Raw genomic sequence first — 18312 nt, 5'->3', positions numbered from 1 at the left:
CCCTCATTTTAGATAGGTGAAATGAAACAAACAAATAAATAAGGTTTTTTGTTTGTTTTTAACATAATTACAGCAAGTGCTCATGAGAGGGACTAAATCCACTGTACAAGAGTGCCCTCTTGCGAAGGAAAGGTCTGCCCTCTAACATATATTCTGCAAATTCTCTCAGAAACACTGCAAATTTCTTGAGACTGGAGCCTCTTCACCTACTGGCAGGAAACCTGCATACTCTTACTTTAAATGCTGCTCATATGCCAAGAAAAAGAAAACAGGAGTCTGACAAAATCTCCTTAGGGCTAGTGTTATTTGCTTATGTTTTGGAAGGAGACAAGGGGGAAGAGAAAAGGGAGGCAACAACAAACCAAGCTGTCTAATGTTTTCGTAGCTTTAAAAATACAGACAAATTCAGCCTGGAAACTGGAAAATACCATAGGCACCCTTTCTGAATTTGTTAAGATTACCTACACTTTGTATTATCTTACAAGTTAAAACAAAACAAAAAAACCCAACCATAAAAAGGCTTTTTAAATAACTAAAATAGAGGAATAAATTCAGTCTATGGTTTATCATTATCAGAAACAGAGATGCATTCCCAAATGATGGAACTGCAAATGACTGAACCTCAAGGAAACATAAACAACATTGAGAATCCACTATAAATTCTAGAGATGCCTTTCTAGAACGTACAATCATAAAAAACTCCCAGCAACAAAAACTATTGTTAAAGGAGATACAAATCAAGACATTATTAAAGGCTGTTTAATATAGATTCAGTTCCCATATTGTCTATACAACCTCCATTTCAGCATTTTTAAGAAACATATTTAAGGTGACATATGAAAACATTTCAATAACAACAAAACCAACCTGTCTATTTTAAATTACAATGATAAAAAACAAGGAGGGGAACTGTGCCTGCATAGCGTTAAATAACTGGTAGAACAGTAAGTATATAATCACTTTTTCTGCCTCACTCTCATGAGAAGCCCCAAAGGACCAGAAATACCAAAAATATAAAATAGGTTAATACTAAAGTCCAAATGAGCAGAGAACAAATTCTAGCAAAATATTTCTCAATTATGAGATTTTTGAATGAATTAGCTAGCCTTAAAATAAAGCTTCCTTGACGTCCACATAATTTTTAATAATCAAAAAAAAAGCATTTGAAAGAAAACACCTTGCAACAATACAGTTTGCTAAGTACTTTACCTAAGGGGTTTAAGGCTCATCATTTCATCACGTCTTTTCTCTTTTCTTTTAAGCTCAGACTCTGTAGACTTCAGTTTGTCTGGAGCAAGACGCAGTTTAGACTGCAGGTCACTAATTACATCTTGCAGCTCGGCCTCTGATTTAAAATCTCTTTGACAAACTGGACAACACGACTGGTTCTCCTCTCTCAGTTGTGTAATGAACTGTGAATAAACTGCAGTGGCTCCAGCAAGCACAGCTGGTTTAAAAACAAACAAAAGACTTCATGTGAAAACATTAGTAGTGCATAATCAGATATAAACTAGATATGCATTTACTATAAATGAGACAAAATTATAACCTGCAAAATCACAAGGACTGGAAATCGAAATGGTCTTAAGTGACCTGGTCTGAATTCAATGCTGCCCCTGCTTTCAGCAGGTTGCTCTAGGTAACCTCCCGAAGACCTCGTCAACCTGAATTATTCTACAAGCCTCTTTTATGAAGCCAAGCTCATCCCGCTGTAATTAACAGTGTAAGCGAGTACTTCCTTCAGAAATTACTTTCTTTCAGTTAGTAGTAGGCCCTATGGGCCAACCCCACGCCAAACAGCTGGTTCTGCACTTGTCTTCACACCTGGCAGATCCAAGCACTCAAACGTTTCCTTTGCTTTGAGAATGTCACGTTCTACATACACAGCAAGCCAAAGCAGATATTTCTCTTATTACGTGTAAATGAAGTAACTAAAAGAATTAAAACAACTGATCCTGCTTATGCATAAAACAGAAATAGTAGTAAAGGAAAATTTATTCCAAAATAGTAAGATTCAGTAATTCCCTTACATCAGCTTCTGTCCTGACTGTTTGGCCTGCACAAACAACAAACTGTCTCAGTATCAGTGGCTTACACTTAAAACAAACTTCAGGGAAAAAAGTAAAGTTACATATGAATTTACCTCGCTGTTTTGAACTTTTTTCAATTTCATCTTGAAGCTTGTTCAGATCACTGTCAAAATCTTGGCTTCCACAAACATCAAAGAGCTTTGCTTCATGAAGTGACAATTGTTCTTCTTTTTTTCTTAGCTCATTACTGAAATGAGTTTTATCACATTCTACGGATGCCAGTCGTTTGCTAAAAAAAAAAAAAAAAAAAAAAAAAAACCACCAAAATGAAGATTCCAAACTGTTCAAGCAAAACCAAAAACACAGGAAAGTTAATCTGAAATTGGTATTGCTGTTCTTGTTTAATGATTTTTCAGGAAATCTATTGCATCGATTTTTCAGTAATCAAAGTACAGCATGAAGTGTTCCATTTTAATTCCCTTTTGTTTTCTAGATGCTTAATGACGAGAAACTAATTTCTAATGACAAAGCCATACAAAACTTTCTAGAATAATACATTATCAACTTCCCCCCCCACACTGCAATTATTGCTTATGAGATATTATTGAACCTCTTAAGCAAAGAATGTTAGCATCCTTCTATTTATGTTCCATACTTTTGAATTAAACAATATTCTTACAATTAAAATTCTGGGGGTTTTGTTTTGTTGAAGTTTAATGTGCATCATTGCATAGTGTGCTGATGTTACCTATTCTTTCTAACAAATTGTTTTATATAATCAAATGAAATCAGGAGCAGGTACTCACATATAAACTCGTGACAGAGCAACTACCTACCCTCTGACTTAATAGAAAATCAGAAGACCAGTAATATTTTCTCCCCAAGCACATTCGTTCAGCTAGGATTAGTATAAACAATTAAGGATCTTCCACAACATTCTGCTATCTGCCTTTAGTGCTGCCTTTGATGTACTACAAACATTATGATCTTATTAGCTACCAGAAACTGTATCAGCTATACATTACCAAAATTCTGCAGGATGCTTTCTTTGATTTTGCGGCTACTTAAATAAACAGTAACGAATTAAAGTAACAAGTATGTTAAGCATATTAAACTTTCGAACATTTAAATTCATAATTAAAAAATACTTATGGAGACATCATCAGTTAAATTAATACCTACTTAAGGACAGCAAGATTATCCCTTGTCTGATTAATCTTTCTATTTCTATTATGAAGCCAATCTTCAAGTTGGTTTTTATTCGGAAAGTATCCCAACAGTGATGTCAGCTCATCAGAATGTCTTGATTTTACTCTTCTGATCTGCTCTTCTTTCTCTGCCTGTGGAAATGAAGCATTTTCAATTAATTTTTTCATATCTTCAAGTTTATGTCACTCAATTAATTTGTGGAGTTAATGGCTTCTATGAAGTCAAAACAGAAACTTTACATACAACTGTTGATAAACACCTGAAAAATACACAAATCTTGAAGGGACTATATTAATTTCTCGCCCCTCTCTTACGAGATGATGATAGAAAAATTACTTTGTCTTTTTTCAACATCTCCATTTGGGTAATTGTCATGGTATGCAGATTCAACTGTTCCATCTCTTGATCCAGCTTCCGAAGAGCTTTGTCCAGGTTTATTTTCTCATTTTGCAGAGTTTGTACTTCCAGTTCGAGTGTTTCTACATTGCTGTTCCTCTCAGCCTTCTCCAGCTCATGTTCCTAAACAAAAAATAAAAGCCCAGAAGATTTAAATAATTGCACTGGTCAATACACTTCTAACTAAAGGAGACAGAAAAAAGCTCTTAAACTGTCCAGCCGCAGTATCATTAGTCGTTACAGGAATGACACAAGATTTGTAAAGAATACATGAAAAAGGACAAAGGCTGGGATGCTGGCATGGGGAAAATAACACAGATACTGGGTGCATTGGATGCAGTTCTGAAATACAGTACTGCCCCAAGTTGCTCATGTTTTTACCACAAGCCATAATCACATGATTTAGCTTCAGGAAGCTCATTCATATTTAGATTGATTCTCTGTATTTTAGCATCTACTGTACATTAAACTTGGAATTATCCTAGTGAGAAGTCTGGAAGGAACACTGTCGAGCACTGAATTAATACAGCCCTAACAAACATAAAATATTTGGTTACAAAGGCACAACCAGCTGTTCAACTGGGATATAAATGCATGTAACTTTATAATACTTCATCGGATAAAACACAACCAACCAGCACATCTCACAGACAAATTATATAGAAAAATGTAGGTAGCAGAGCACTTCAGTCCATATTTTTCTGGCCCAATAATTTAAGATTGACTAATGTTATGATATCATCAGCTGTGGCTATTACCCTGTTTATAACTCACCAAGCAGCAGCAGTGTGTTCTATACGTGCACTGTAAAGAACAAAATAGCGAACGCTACCTGCCCCCAAGGGCGCACCATCTGAACAAAGCATAGAGAGGGTATTAAAAGGGCAAAAAGCAGCAGATGGAGTAAACATTACATTAACTTACTGTCTTGACAATCTCCTGATCCAACTCCAGAATTCTGTCTGAAAACCCCTCCAACTGCTGCAATTCGTATTTTACATTCTTCAACTCAACTTGTTTCTTATTTTGAATGTCTGATTTCAGGTCAATGGTTCTTTCTAATCCAGTTTTCTTGTCTCTTATTTCATCTATCTGTTTTTGTTTCATTGTTTCTTTTCGTGCAAATTCCCTCTGAAAGAAATTAGCAATAATATACTCATTATTTTTTTCCACAGGAAAACAACATTTAAAAACACTTCTTCACATTTGCTTGCAAATATTCACCACTGTAATACAAGATATTGAAATACTTAGATAACCAGAACTTGTCAAAACATTTTCTGTTTAAATGTTTCAATAGGAAAACGCAGATGCATCATAGTGGTAGCGTTCTGCGAGAGCAACTCCATTTTGAAGGTGACTTCAACAAAAAGTTGCTTATTTTCTAACCAGTTGCCCATTTTTAGCTTGTCAGTGATCCACCTGCTTGAGAGGGCTGCAGAGCAAAACCTATCTGAAGAACTGCCTGTTCAATAGCTTTGGCAATTCCGATCACTTGATGACCACGCTTAGTTCCAAAACTGATTTCCGTGGAAAGATTCAGGCAACTCATAATAAAGAATTCTAGGAGAAAAAAAATGGCTTCAGTTCCACCCCCCCCCCCCAACACTCTTCCTCTTCCTCCCAGCACCATGAAGACACTTTTGGACCAATAACACACTAATAACCAATAATAACTACACTACTAAAACAACAAAATTCTTACCATTAAATGATTTGCGGCTTCTATATCTCTTTTCTGTCTTTCCTTCAACAACCTGTGAAAATTGGTAATGTGCCTTTCATTAAAAGGTGCTCGCTCAAAGCCATCTAATTCCAGCTGTACTGCCAAAGACTGAATTAATGAATCCCTCGTTGCGATGTGTTCTTGGTGACGATCTGCTTGCATTTGAAGACGACCTTCACAAAAAGAAAACATGACATAAATGCTCAAAAACCGAGGCAGAAGATGTATCTGGGATTCAAAAACAGCTGCAACCATTTTCTTAAAGTCTTTGAAACGGAGATATTTTTAAACAACACAAAAAGCTCCAGAATAAGAACAAGCTTTAGCTTGAGAGATTGCTATTTCAACTAAATTTTTATTAATTAAGTAAATCAAGAATTTAAAACAAAGCCTCTTAAAACACTGAAAATATTATTCTGATAAATATAAACAAAGCAAGCCCAAACATATTTTGTGTAGGCATATATTCTGTGTCTTAACTCCTACAGCTTTACTGAAATCCCCATAGTCCATCTAAAAGAGAATAAACGATATATGAAAGAGTATTATACTAAAGCCCTCTGACTAGGTCCCTGCCCCCCGAGACCCTGAGCATTGAGCTTTCACTTTTTCCTTGATTAAAACACACATACACAATCACATCTGCTTAGCACGCATTTTCATTGCCTAAAGAAAGTACAAGCTCAGACAGTGAAAACAACTGTGTTGTAAATTGCTAGACTGACATTGTTCTATTCCACCATAACTTATCCATTTTGAATATTTGTATAAAGAGTGATCAATTTAAGAACAAAGGTACTACATGTTATAATTATACCTCAAAACAACAAGTGCACATTAGAAACTCCAGGAGAGGAATGCTAAGACCTGTCCACCTGTGAGATTCTCACACCATACTGTGCAGCTGACTCCAACCTCATACACATTCTGGGGGTTTGTCCAGTTCAAATCCCTTCGATTCTTATCAGTAGTTCCATTTCAGATCTTAATTACATTAAAAAATAAATACAAAGTTATAGGTTAAGTCTAAAATACCTCGTTCAATAAGTAGTTCTGATTTCTCACTGTTAAATCTCTGGCATTCTTTAGTGGCTCTATCTAATTCACGCTTACAGTCCAACAATCTCGTCTCCTTCTCCTTCACTGTTTTCTGGTGGTTCTGGTATCTATCCCTTAGTTGTTCATCTGTTCCTTGAAAAACCTGTATGCCAAATACAATACAGAATAAAGTTAGCTTTTTAACTTAATTTATAAGCCAATCAATGATGTTTATAAAACAGTATAGTTTTCACCAGAACAGAATTCAAGAAATAAGAGATAAACACCTCCCATACACAATTTCTATACTAAGACATATACTGAGAAAAATTATATATGCTACAAGCAAACCTGGAATACCTGTTTTTCTTAGGTTGATAAAACAAATTAGTTTAAATTTTTACCACTAAAGAATTTCTTCACGTTTGTCAAAATAGTTTTCAATACCTCAGCACAATCACAATGTAAGACTGACCGTTATTTCTTATTTTAAGAGAAAGAAATAAAAAAAAATCTCCAGGGAGAGGAACAATATTAACATCAGGAGACATCCCATACCGGTCAAAACAAGTGCTGACTATCATTAACATATTGTGAGAGAGGTAGATATTTCCAAGTTACGCACCACAGGGCATTGTTACCAGCAATTATCACTTTTATGAAAACTTTTGTCAGGTTTGTCTTCCTGGCAAGTTAGTCTATGGTGGAGAAAAAAGTTACAAAAAGCAATTTAACCCAAATTACATGAAACGAATACAGCTTTATTGAGCCATATTTGCAACATCTGATAATATCAGGTGAGCTATATGGGCTATGAAAATTTTCTTCACCACCATCTGATGCATAATAAAATACACAGTTCACTGGGTAGCAAAACACAGACTGATTCTACAGCACAAAGAATGGCAGTGTGGAATTTAAAAGGCAACCTTTTCCATCTTCTGTTGCAAATCTTGATTATCTTTCTCCATCTGCCTCCTCCGGCTCTCCAGGGCTTTTACATCATTGTCGAGCCTCATTACTTTCATGAGATTCTGTTCAACCGCTGCCAGAGAAGTCTGCAAAGGAAAGAATGCTGTAAATAAAATATCTTACCTGCTTTTGAATTCCATAATCAATGGTTCTATAAAATATAGTTAGTCTAAGTGTAAAATCTTCAGCTTTATAAAGTATTTTTTTTAAATAGGGTTTTTAAAGTTTTAGTTTAGTTTTTGTTTTAGTTGCAGTTTATAATAGTTTCAGTTACCAGGGAAATTTTAGAAAGATTTTAAATTTAGCTATGGAAAAACAATGCCACTACAAGAATTTCACGAACTATGTTCTTAAACCTCCAATGACTGTTTACAGATTAGAAGAGCATCTGCCAGGTTTGTTGAGGTATAGTTGGTTCTGCTTCAGAGTAGACAATTAGATGACACAGATTTTAATCAATAAATTCGTCCAGCTTCCATGTTTTTCTGTGTTCTTAAGTACTTATGTGTTGTTTTGTCTTAAAGTCTTAACGTAATTGTCATGCAAATTACCTTTAGAGGATCAAGTTGATTCTCAATTGATTTTACATTGTCCTTAGAAGCAGCCAGTTGAGCCTCTCTATTGCTAAGATGATCTTGGATTTCCTGTGCTTTTTCTTTATTCTGTTTTAGATATTTCAGTTCTGCCTGACACTCTTTTACTTTCGAGCTTTGTTTCAGTCGTACCTGACGGAGAGTTTCGAGTGCTTTAATATACCTTTAAAAAAGACAGAATTTCAGATCCTATTGGCAATATAGCAATACCAATGTATGAAACAATGCCTTAGACATTTTCATTAACACCTACATTATTAAAGAAAACATTTTCTTACTTTGTTTTTATTTAATTACAGTAAAGAGAAAAACCTTGTTGCTGAAAAGATCTCATCAAATTTTTGCTTCAGGGCTTTCCCTTCGCTTAATGGCCAGTTTGATTCTTCTTGGTGGCAGAAAATGACATTGTTAATCACTGATTTGGAAACACCAAGGGCGCTGATCATCTCTCGATCAATTTCTGCACACTTGGAACTCAGGCTGACCTTCTCGCCATGCCTATGTAACACAGATAAAGAAAATCCACAAAAAGTTACTAGCAAATTCTTTTAAAAGTTAACTGCATTATTAACAGTATAATCTCATTACAACGTACCAATTCAAAAACTTGACAAGTAACAATTTTTAAGCATATAATTACCATGTTCAACACATGCATTTAACACTGTCGATATTTGTAGTCAAGACTATTACACATTTTAAACTACACAAAACCGCTAGAGGGAGCAAAAACGATCTTGAATGAAGTTAAGCAAACGCACTTCTTAAATAGTGGATATCAGAGTTAAACACGGACCAACGATGATCTGAAAGTGAAAACGGTGCTAAAGGAAGTAAAGCCTACATACTCCACACAATGCTACTTTTAAACTGTATCATTATTAATACAATTTTCAAATAAATGCAAGTTAATAGATATAAGCAGTTCTTAAAGCAGTGGCTATCAAATGTAGGATTTCTGAATCAACTAATAGATTAAAGCTATGTAGTTTCATCACTTTAAGAGCACTGGTAGCGACTTCAAAAGGAATACATTATGAAGTTTTTTCTTATACATAAAGAGATACAAACCCCAAATCAATCTTCATGACAAAGCAGGAAAAAAACACTTGACAACTTACTTTGTTCTAGTAATGACACCTTCAAGTGTTTTAAATTCTGTTTTCTTGCCTTTCTGGGTACAGACCATGGACCGCTGAACAGCTACGAGCTCTCCATTTACATCTCGAAACTGTAATCGAATCTGAGCTCTAACATCTGTTTCATTGGCAACCTTTAGTAGAAACAAAAAAACTGAGTAAGGGAAATTCTTCTCAACATCCAAATGAATACATGCCTTCCCAGCTGCAGGTAATGTTCTAATCTCCCCCAGCTCTTTGTTTTTCCTGAAACAATACGGTCAGCTCATGTCTCCCTAGAACTTGAGCATCCCTGTTTTCATCACAACACTGAAGGCAGTCAATTATGTGACTTAGGAGTAAAGACACATCAAATCTAGTCACTATGACTTTTACCTTTGGATCATGAACAAATGAGCTTCCTTTGGTGCCAGGAGGAAAATCTCCAGTGGATATATATTTAAGACATTCAATGATAGTCTAAGAAAAGAGAAGTTAAGTATATAGTTATAACGGTAATTTAGAGTAAACAAGATGGACCACAGGCAAAATTACAGTGACAGCCCAAATATTTATAAATGAGTTAAATATGCAAGGACAGAGAAATAAGAAATAACATTTTAATTTTTGAGTATCATGAGAATACGGTACTTTGTGAAATCAGTTTTAATCAGGATCTGGATCAATTTCCCAGGTAAAATATCAACCAGTGCTCTGCAAAATCCTGGTGTGAAAGCAAATCTCTACTAGTGCTAAACAACACAATATTTACAGTAAACAGCAAGATTTATGCAATATTATACCTTTATGTAGAGATCATTATTCATATTTTGAGGCCTTTCTGAGCTATTTGCAATTCAAAACCAAACACATAGTAAGCCTTACCGTTTTTCCTGCACCATTTGGTCCCACCAAAATAGTTAATGGATTAAGAAAAGTGATAATTTGTTTATCTTTATCCTCTACCCCAAAACTCCTCACTCCGAGGATACTCATTTTCTCAATCTTTGACATTTCTGCAGAACAACTTCTCTTCCAAAGTCAGAAGTGTAAACGTTATAAATCCTGTAAAATAAAGCTTTGTGAAAAAATTCTAAAAGGCAAAAATCACAGCATATCAGCACTGAAAGCTGACAACACATCTATCCAAGCACAAAATATTATGAACATCTTAAAAAAAACACAGTTAAGGCTCTTCAGTTGTGGCTCAAGGTACAGAACATATGAAGGCAAAACTCTAATTTGTTTTCAACTGAGAAGCTAATCAACTCCAGGTTAATCAAGCTGCCATATTATTTATCATTAAATAAAAAACAACGGCCAAAAATAAGCCTTGAAGTGTATGAGAAACATACTTTATTCCACAACACAAATGCCACGCACGTGCTTTCAGAATCCCCGAAAAGCAACAGAGGCCACAATATTTTTTTCCCCCTTTAAAAATCCACTGCGGTACTGCAACACATTGAGCCAGCCCCACTCTCGCCCCTGTTTCTCACAGGGCCGTGTTCCAATTTGTAGGGGACAGCCAGCGTTAACTACCCTTGTCACCATATGAGGGGAAGGAAGAAGGCAGGGGGCTCTGGAGGCCCCAGGTGCAGGCAGGGCCCCGGGGCTGTGCACGGGTGGGAGCATCAGCTGAGGGAGCCGACTCCTACCCCAGGGCCCGTTACTGACCCACGGTAAAGACGTACGTTTCAAGCCCATATATATGTATATTTCAAGCCCACCTATATAGAATCATAGAATAGCTGAGGTTGGAAGGGACCTTTAAGATCATCGAGTCCAACCTTTAACCTACCCTGACAAAAGCCACTTCTAAACCATGTCCCTAAATGCCCCATCTACCCTTTTTTTAAACACCTCCAGGGATGGTGAAATATGTATATTTCAGATGTGTTTCATCCGGCCGAAGAGCTCAGGGCCCTCCCCGCTCCCCTCTGCCCTCCCCCGGGCAAGGCCGAGCCCAGGCGCCTCAGGGAAGGCCCAGCGGGGCCCGGCCCTGCCCAGCCACCGCTGTGGTTGGAGACAGGCGGCAGCGGCGGGGGGAACGGGCATTTCCTGGAGAAACCCCGCCGCCGGGGCAGAGGTGGGCAGCGGGAGTTCCCCGCCCGGGAGCCCCGCGCTGCAGCGGGGGTGGACATTTTCCAGGGAGAGGCGATGGCACCGCCGCAGTGGAGGAGGCGGCCGCGGCCCTTCCCGTGCCCGCCGGCCCTTCCCCGAGCCCGCCGCCTCCCCGCTCCCCCGGCCCGGTCACCTCCGCTCGCCGCCGCCGTCCCGCGCGCCCCGGCAGCCACCGCGGCCACCGCCACGCCCCGGCAATGGCGGACCCCGCCCCGCCCCGGCCTCGGTTCCGCCCCCCGCCGGGCCCGGCCGCCCGCAGCCGCCGATGGGCCTGGCCGCCCGCTTCCCTTTGGTCCCCCGCCGGCTCTTCTTCCACAGGCCGTGTGGGGCGAGGGGGCAAGTGGGCAAGGATGAGGAAACCCCGCTCCAGCTCTTCCCCACGGCTCCTCTCCTCATCGCCATAGCCCCGCTCCACATCCCCATGGCCACTCTGATCATCCCCCGGCGGCTCTCCTCATCCTTCAGCCCCTCTCTTCATCCCATGGCCCCTCTCCTTATCCCTTGACTCCCCTTCTCATCCCTCAGCCCCTCTCCTCATCCCCAGCCTCTCCAGCCTGCCCCAGTGGCACCGAGTGATTTTCCCCCTGGCTGAGGAGCCATTAGCATTTTTATTAAAAACACGAAAGATTTGCAAAACCATACTTTCAGCAGGTTTTTAACACTGTTTCCAGCCTGCTGCCCCAGCTCGGTGCCCCTGCAGTGCTGGCGGGGCAGCCGTGGCGGTGGGAATCTCCAGCTGGCCGCAGCCCTCACCCCCAGAGCCGACAGGGCGCCTGTTGAAAGACAGATCTCCCCTCATCAAGTGGCAGCGAATCATCCCACGCCAAGCCCCCTTTTTCTGACAGATTTAAGTGATGAACGGAGCGGGGGTAACGAAGTTGCAGGGAGCATGAGGCTGCGCTGCCGAGCCCTGCTTTTAAGGCAAATCTGCGGATCCCCGCAGCAATCTGTCTCGGTGCTGCTGGCTCAGAAACCGCATTTCCGACGCTGGGTTTGGTGTCTGCTCACGCTGCCCATTACGCGCTGCTGAAGCAGAGCCAGCACAGGACCAACCGCCGGCATGCAAAGGGGTGGCACGGCATCGCCGGAGCTGCTGCTGCTGCCCAGCTGGCTGCAGCCATGCCAGCCTGGTGGTGAGCGTGTCTGCTCGAGTGTTTCCAGCAACAGCGTGAGCCCGCAGGGCTGTGGGTGAGCAGCGGTTCACCATGACGCGGCCGGTAGTGTTAAGCGTGATGCATCCCTCTCTCGCAGTGACAGATGAGAGTCAGGAAATGGTTTACAAGTCTGAGTTGTTATGTGATCTGGTATTTCACCTTCCTTAGTAGGAAACGTAGAATACAAACTGCAGAAATTCCACATCAATCTCGTCGTGCTTGATGCAGGAAGAGGATAAAGTGTAGTCATATATGTGAGTGTAGGATTGCACCATCTATGTTTAATCTGGGGGGAACTTCCCTCCAAATCTGAAAGAAAAATAGGGAAAGAATGACTGAACTAAGTAGTGTAAGATATTTTTGAAGGTGACAACTTAGCAGGACTCAAAATAGCGTTGGGCATACAGAGAAGCGCTGTTAGGTGAATTGAGCAAGGACCCTCCGCCACGTCGTCCCAAGGATTCTCATTAAGTAGAAATATTTTACTCAACAGCATATAGGATTCTTTTCCACATTTTACACTTGCCTACAAAAGTTGTTGGAAATAGAATATAAGGTGCTTGTAAAGAAACATTCATCACCAATCCTGCGTTTTATTTGCTCATCATTTTCTGAAAATCTGTCTTGTGGATTGACAATTGTCATGCACAAAGGTTAGTTTTGTTGGACTTAGCAAAATGTGAAAATAAATTGCAGCAGCTTTTCATAGTAAATGCAAACAGCTTCCATCATTCTGCAGACAGCTCAATGGCAGCTGAGCAAAGCAACTTCTTGCTTCCGGGTGAGTGACTCCAGCAATTTCTATGCTCTGGAAAGAAACTCAAAGAAAAAACTCATTTTCCTAATTAAATTAGGAATTTATCCTTAATTAAATTAGGAATTAATCCTATGTGTATCTGAAGGGAGATTGCTAAATACCGTAGCCAAAATTACATACAGTTTTTTACCACTAAGTCATGGAATCCTGGAATGGTTTGGGTTGGAAGGGAACTTAGAGATCACCAGTGCCACCCCCTGCCCTGGGCAGGGACACCTCCCACCACACCAGGTTGCTCCAAGCCCCGTCCAGCCTGGCCTTGAACACCTCCAGGGATGGGGCAGCCACAGCTTCTCTGGGCAACCTGGGCCAGGGGCTCACCACCCTCACAGCAAAGAATTTCTTCCTGAGATCTCATCTAAATCTCCACTCTTTTCGTTTAAAACCGTTCCCCCTTGTCCCATGGCTCCCCTTCCTGATCCAGAGTCCCTCCCCAGCTTTCCTGGAGCCCCTTGAGGGACTGGAAGGGGCTCCAAGGTCTCCCCGGAGCCTTCTCTTCTCCAGGCTGAACCCCCCCAGCTCTCTCAGCCTGTCCTCACAGCAGAGGGGCTCCAGCCCTCCCAGCATCTCCGGGGCCTCCTCTGGCCCCGCTCCAACAGCTCCGTGTCCTTCTGCTGTTCATGCCCCAGAGCTGGAGGCAGCACTGCAGGGGGGTCTCCCCAGAGCGGAGCAGAGGGGCAGAATCCCCCCCTCGCCCTGCTGCCCACGCTGCTGGGGATGCAGCCCAGGCTGTGGGGGGTTTCTGGGCTGCCAGCGCATGTTGCTGGCTCATGTTGAGCTTCTCATCCACTAACACCCCCAAGTCCTTCTCCTCAGGGTTGCTCTCCAGCCATTCTCCACCCAGCCTGGATTTGCGCTGGGGGTTGCCCTGACCCATGTGCAGGATCTTGTCCTTGTCCTGGTTGAACTTCATGATGTTCACACAGGCCACCTCTCCAGCCTGTCCAGGTTCCTCTGGATGGCATCCCTTCCCTCCAGCATGTCAAGTGCTCCATATAGCTTGGTGTCATCAGCAAACTTGCTGAGGTTCACTTGATCCCGATGTCGCTGGCAAAGGTGTTAAACAGCACAGGTTCCAGTACTGATCCCTGAGGAATGTCGCTCGTCACTGGTCTGCACTCGGACATCGAGCCATTAATCGTAACTCTTTGGGTGCGACCATCCAGCCAATACCTTACCCACCCAGTGTCCATCCATCAAATCCATGTCTCTCCAATTTAGAGATGACGATGTTGTGTGGGTCAGTGTCAAATGCCTTGCACAAGTCCAGGTAGATGATGTCAGTTGCTCTTCCTTTATTGACCAACACCGTAACCCCATCGTAGAAGGCCACCAAATTTATCAGACACAATTTGCCTTTAGTGAAGCTGTGTCAGCTGTCACCAATCACCTCCTTATTTTCCATGTGCCTTAGCAACCTGTTTTATACACTTTCTTAGTCACAATGCTAAGTCTGAATTTTATTTTTTTTTTTTTTTTTAGAAAAATAAGAGGAAATGAGAAAAAATTAAAACAGACATAATACTTTTAGGAAGGGTGCATGTTTTATACCCCTTGGTAGGTAGATCCTGCTCTCAACAGCAAAACAAGCAGTTACAAAACTGGCAAGAAATCATACAACTGAAACAGTTAAGCAGGAAATCAATGGATAATACGCATGTCCATTGATGGATATAATGACAGAAACTGCCGCAAGAGCTGTTGTTCCTACCAGTGTTCACTAGGATGAGGAAGCAGAAGTTCAAATCACTTCAAAATGTGTAAGTTATTCCTTAGTCTTCAGAACACAGGAAAGGGAAAATAACTTTCCCTGCAATACAAAAAACTTCAGCTGCTTCTGGTTAAGTCCTTAACCATTATCTGTCCTTTTCCGTGTACCCATGAAGACATAAACTCTAAACATTGCCGATTTTCTGATGTTTCTGATCTTAGCATAGTTAAATACTTTCAAAATTCTAGTCTGTCCTGGAAAAGAATCTGAGGAAAAATCCTGGACATTAGGGACATCCAAAATTCTAGGGTAGATCTGGAGTTTTGCAACTGACCTTTATTTCCATAATGAGAAAGTCAATCTCTCCCAAGTTTAGATCACCAAATAACATTGTTAATAACGATCACATGCACAAAGCGCATTAAGAAGTCACCTAATAGAGCACTATAAGGATAACACAGTGCGTCAAGGGCTGTGTATCATCAGATCTAGAAGATGTGGTCTGCAGACTCTGGCTATTGCACAGCTAGTGCCATTGGGCACTCTTTAATCAGAGGTTACTCAACACTTCATAGATGCTTCGGGGTCTACAGAGGGGTTGGAAAGGAATACCAGAGTTTTGAGGCAGTTTTGGGTCTGCGGGAAGGTTCCAGGTGATTGGAGGTAGGAGGAAGGATGTCTCCCTTTGGCTGCTCTTTTCTTTCCAGGGCCCACAGACTTCCTCTGTACCCTTGTACCAGTCTTCTCCCACATCCATTGCAAGAAGTAACTTTTCCTCTTTGCTCTACAGCCCCTGTTCATCTTCCAGTTAGAAAAAGGTCCAACTACAGAACAAAGAAAGCCAGCGGGACTGCCCCTTCCTCCCTTCCCTGGGACATTCTTATGCTACTCCTGAGGACCAGGAGTCCCTCCAGGACTAACTGCAGGAACAGGCTGCCGCTGCAGATGCCATGAACATCCTCACCTCTTCCCGGCAGCCCCTGTCCAGGCGGGAGCCATCTCAAGCTCACCTGTATGTAAACTGTGAGAGCTGCCAGCCTGGGGAGTCTAACTTGCCTACACTTTCAGCCAACCCCAGAACTGAATTAAGAACTTTAGCAGCATATTTTAGTGCTTACTGGGCTTCCTCTATGAGGGGAAACAAAGTGGCCCGTCTGGTATCAGGTCAAGTTCATGGTTAGGTAACAGGGGCAAACTTTGGAAAACAGCCCTTGGTACTCAATCTCAGCATCATCTGTAACTAAAATGAGTAACATATAAATGATAGATGAAGTAAGCCTGGACCTTGACAGGCAGCAGGTGGGCTTTTGGCTCACAATTCAGGCTTCCTTTATGGTCACAGCCTGGTGATAATCCTGCTTTTTATGATTGCGAAAAAGGTTCACAAAAAGTGAGCTATGGCCACTACAGATCTTGAGACAAGAAGTTAGTATATTCACTTCACTGAGGCGTTACTGGCACAGCAGGCTGTAAGAATGCTGCCAAAGATAAAAGTCATACACATCTTTCAGAAGAAAATACAACTCCTCTAGATGGCTGATACTGGATTATACTGCATTTGTGTGTTGTCTCCCACCCTGTAGCTGCTTCTTATGACTGAGTTGTTCAGGAGTACAGTGCCATCAGTCTCTGTTGTTGCCGCACTCTATGGCAACAATTTTCTACGTTGCTTTTGGATGGTGCACAGACCAAGTCCTGACTCTGCAACCAGTCTGTTCTCCGGAATATTCTCCAGAAGTCATTGATTAGGAGACTTAGTTACTGGCATTGTTTCTGGTAAGAGTTCTCTGTTTCACACACACTATTTTCCCATCAATATGAAATCTATTCTCTAAATCAGCGTCTGCGCTACTGTGGGATGATTTAGTGGGAATGATTTCTTCACTTGTGATCTATCTATCTCCTTTGACACTTTCAGAGTATATAAATCTGTGAATGTGAGAGTATGAACATGAAAGGCTGAGAAGCAGAAGGGACTACTCGAGTCACTGTTTCCAGTCTCCTGCAATGTGTATTACGATGTCACCCCTTCTAGAAATCTGTCAGTGCTCCTTTATAAAACTGGTTGGAACATTAGGTAGAAGAACAATGAGCAGTTACAAACTTTTATATTTCTAGCCTAAATGGCTGGTAGTTGGAGTGCTCCCCATTTGAATTTGTCTGAACATTGTCCTGTATCTAAAATATCTTCTTCCTGCTCTTATCTCCCAAACTGTTGGTAGACTGCACGTATTCTCAGCCTTCATTTTCCCAGATAACCAAGCCAAGCTCTTCCACTGTCCAAGTTCTCTGTTCAGCTGGTCAACCAATGTTGTTAATGACAGTAGGACAGAGACTACACCTTGAGCCATTCATTGGTTACCTACTTCAGCCTAATAACTTTCCTTTCCAATGCGACTGCTAACATAGCCCAGTAAACTATTCATCTGCCTTAATACTTCCACATCTGCTCCAGATTAACCAATACGTTATCGTTTGACACAGTACTTTACTAAACCCCAGATACCTAGGATCCTTGTCTTCTCATAGGATGAACTCTCTTATCAAACAAGGTTATCTCTCTGGCATGATCCACTGTCAGCAACCAATGTTACGTTTTGTCTTGTTCTGCCATTTACTTCTATGTCTTTACCATGTGTTTCCTTCCAAAGTTGTTCTAAAGGCCAACACATCAGAAGAGCCAACCTTCACTAGTCCAAGTAGCTTTTTATGGACCACTTTATAGAGAACTGGGGGAATGCAGATTTTATCATCCCCTGATTTGAAAGCTCAGTTCAGCTCCCAGTCAGGCCTGAAGGAATGCCACAGACACCTGACTGTCTCCCCAAGAGCTGCTGACCCAGCCAAATCATTTTATTTTGTCTTCTCATTTTTTTTGCAGTCCACCCCATCATTTCAGATGCTGCTCTTCACTCACTGCACCGCCTATCTCGCAATATCTTATATCAGTATTTTTCCTTCGACTGCCCGTCCTGCCTTGATACTTTTTTAACCACTGTGATATCTTCATTTACCTGATCATTTTTTAAATTCCTATATACTGTCATTTCTGATTTCACTCTACCCTACAGGGTAAGTATGGACACAAAGTCTGATGGACGAGATATTTGCACTCAGCTGGGAAATGGAACCTTACATATTGATCACATTTGTTTCTGCTGCAGTTGACTGAATGGCATTTTGCTGGGAGACACTTATCCTATGCTGCCTTCATACATTTTTTCCATTCTACTCCCACGTACCTCCTGTAATGTCACAACTCTCTCTTTATTCAAATTCTGCAAGACTCATTGACACTGTGGAACAAAGAATTGCCATGGATGATGGACACAAGTCTTCCATTATTCAAAAACACGTGCGTCTTGTTCCTCTCCCAAATCATACCTTGGTGGTATGTCACCAGGGGTGTGATCAGTTTGGGGGA

At 41.2% G+C, this 18312-nt stretch overlaps 1 protein-coding gene across 8 annotated transcripts in view; it reads right to left on the bottom strand.

The window, feature by feature from the left end:
* Window positions 1-11402, bottom strand: part of RAD50 (RAD50 double strand break repair protein) — a 28232-nt gene extending 16830 nt beyond the window's left edge. For 4 of the 8 annotated variants that reach the window (XR_008468860.1, XR_008468861.1, XR_008468862.1 and 1 more), the window contains exons 1-13: window positions 9968-11310; window positions 9479-9562; window positions 9086-9237; window positions 8277-8462; window positions 7923-8127; window positions 7329-7457; window positions 6397-6562; window positions 5341-5534; window positions 4560-4766; window positions 3576-3758; window positions 3213-3370; window positions 2144-2319; window positions 1210-1447 (exon numbers count right to left, since the gene is read on the bottom strand). Coding sequence is in view for 3 of the 8 variants with exons in the window: in XM_054217486.1 (XP_054073461.1) it covers window positions 1210-1447; window positions 2144-2319; window positions 3213-3370; window positions 3576-3758; window positions 4560-4766; window positions 5341-5534; window positions 6397-6562; window positions 7329-7457; window positions 7923-8127; window positions 8277-8462; window positions 9086-9237; window positions 9479-9562; window positions 9968-10096 (2207 nt within the window). In the remaining 5 variants the exon portion in view is untranslated. Of the gene's footprint in view, window positions 1-1209; window positions 1448-2143; window positions 2320-3212; window positions 3371-3575; window positions 3759-4559; window positions 4767-5340; window positions 5535-6396; window positions 6563-7328; window positions 7458-7922; window positions 8128-8276; window positions 8463-9085; window positions 9238-9478; window positions 9563-9967; window positions 11312-11339 lie in introns of those variants that run through there. The other 4 variants (XR_008468863.1, XM_054217487.1, XM_054217488.1 and 1 more) reach the window with 2 other exon arrangements.
* Between the last annotated feature and the right edge of the window lie 6910 nt (window positions 11403-18312).

The sequence above is a fragment of the Rissa tridactyla genome, chromosome 11 (assembly GCF_028500815.1).
Source record: "Rissa tridactyla isolate bRisTri1 chromosome 11, bRisTri1.patW.cur.20221130, whole genome shotgun sequence".
Lineage (NCBI taxonomy): Eukaryota > Metazoa > Chordata > Aves > Charadriiformes > Laridae > Rissa > Rissa tridactyla.
Note: the sequence above shows the minus strand (reverse complement) of the source record. Positions and strands in the feature narration are given on the sequence as shown.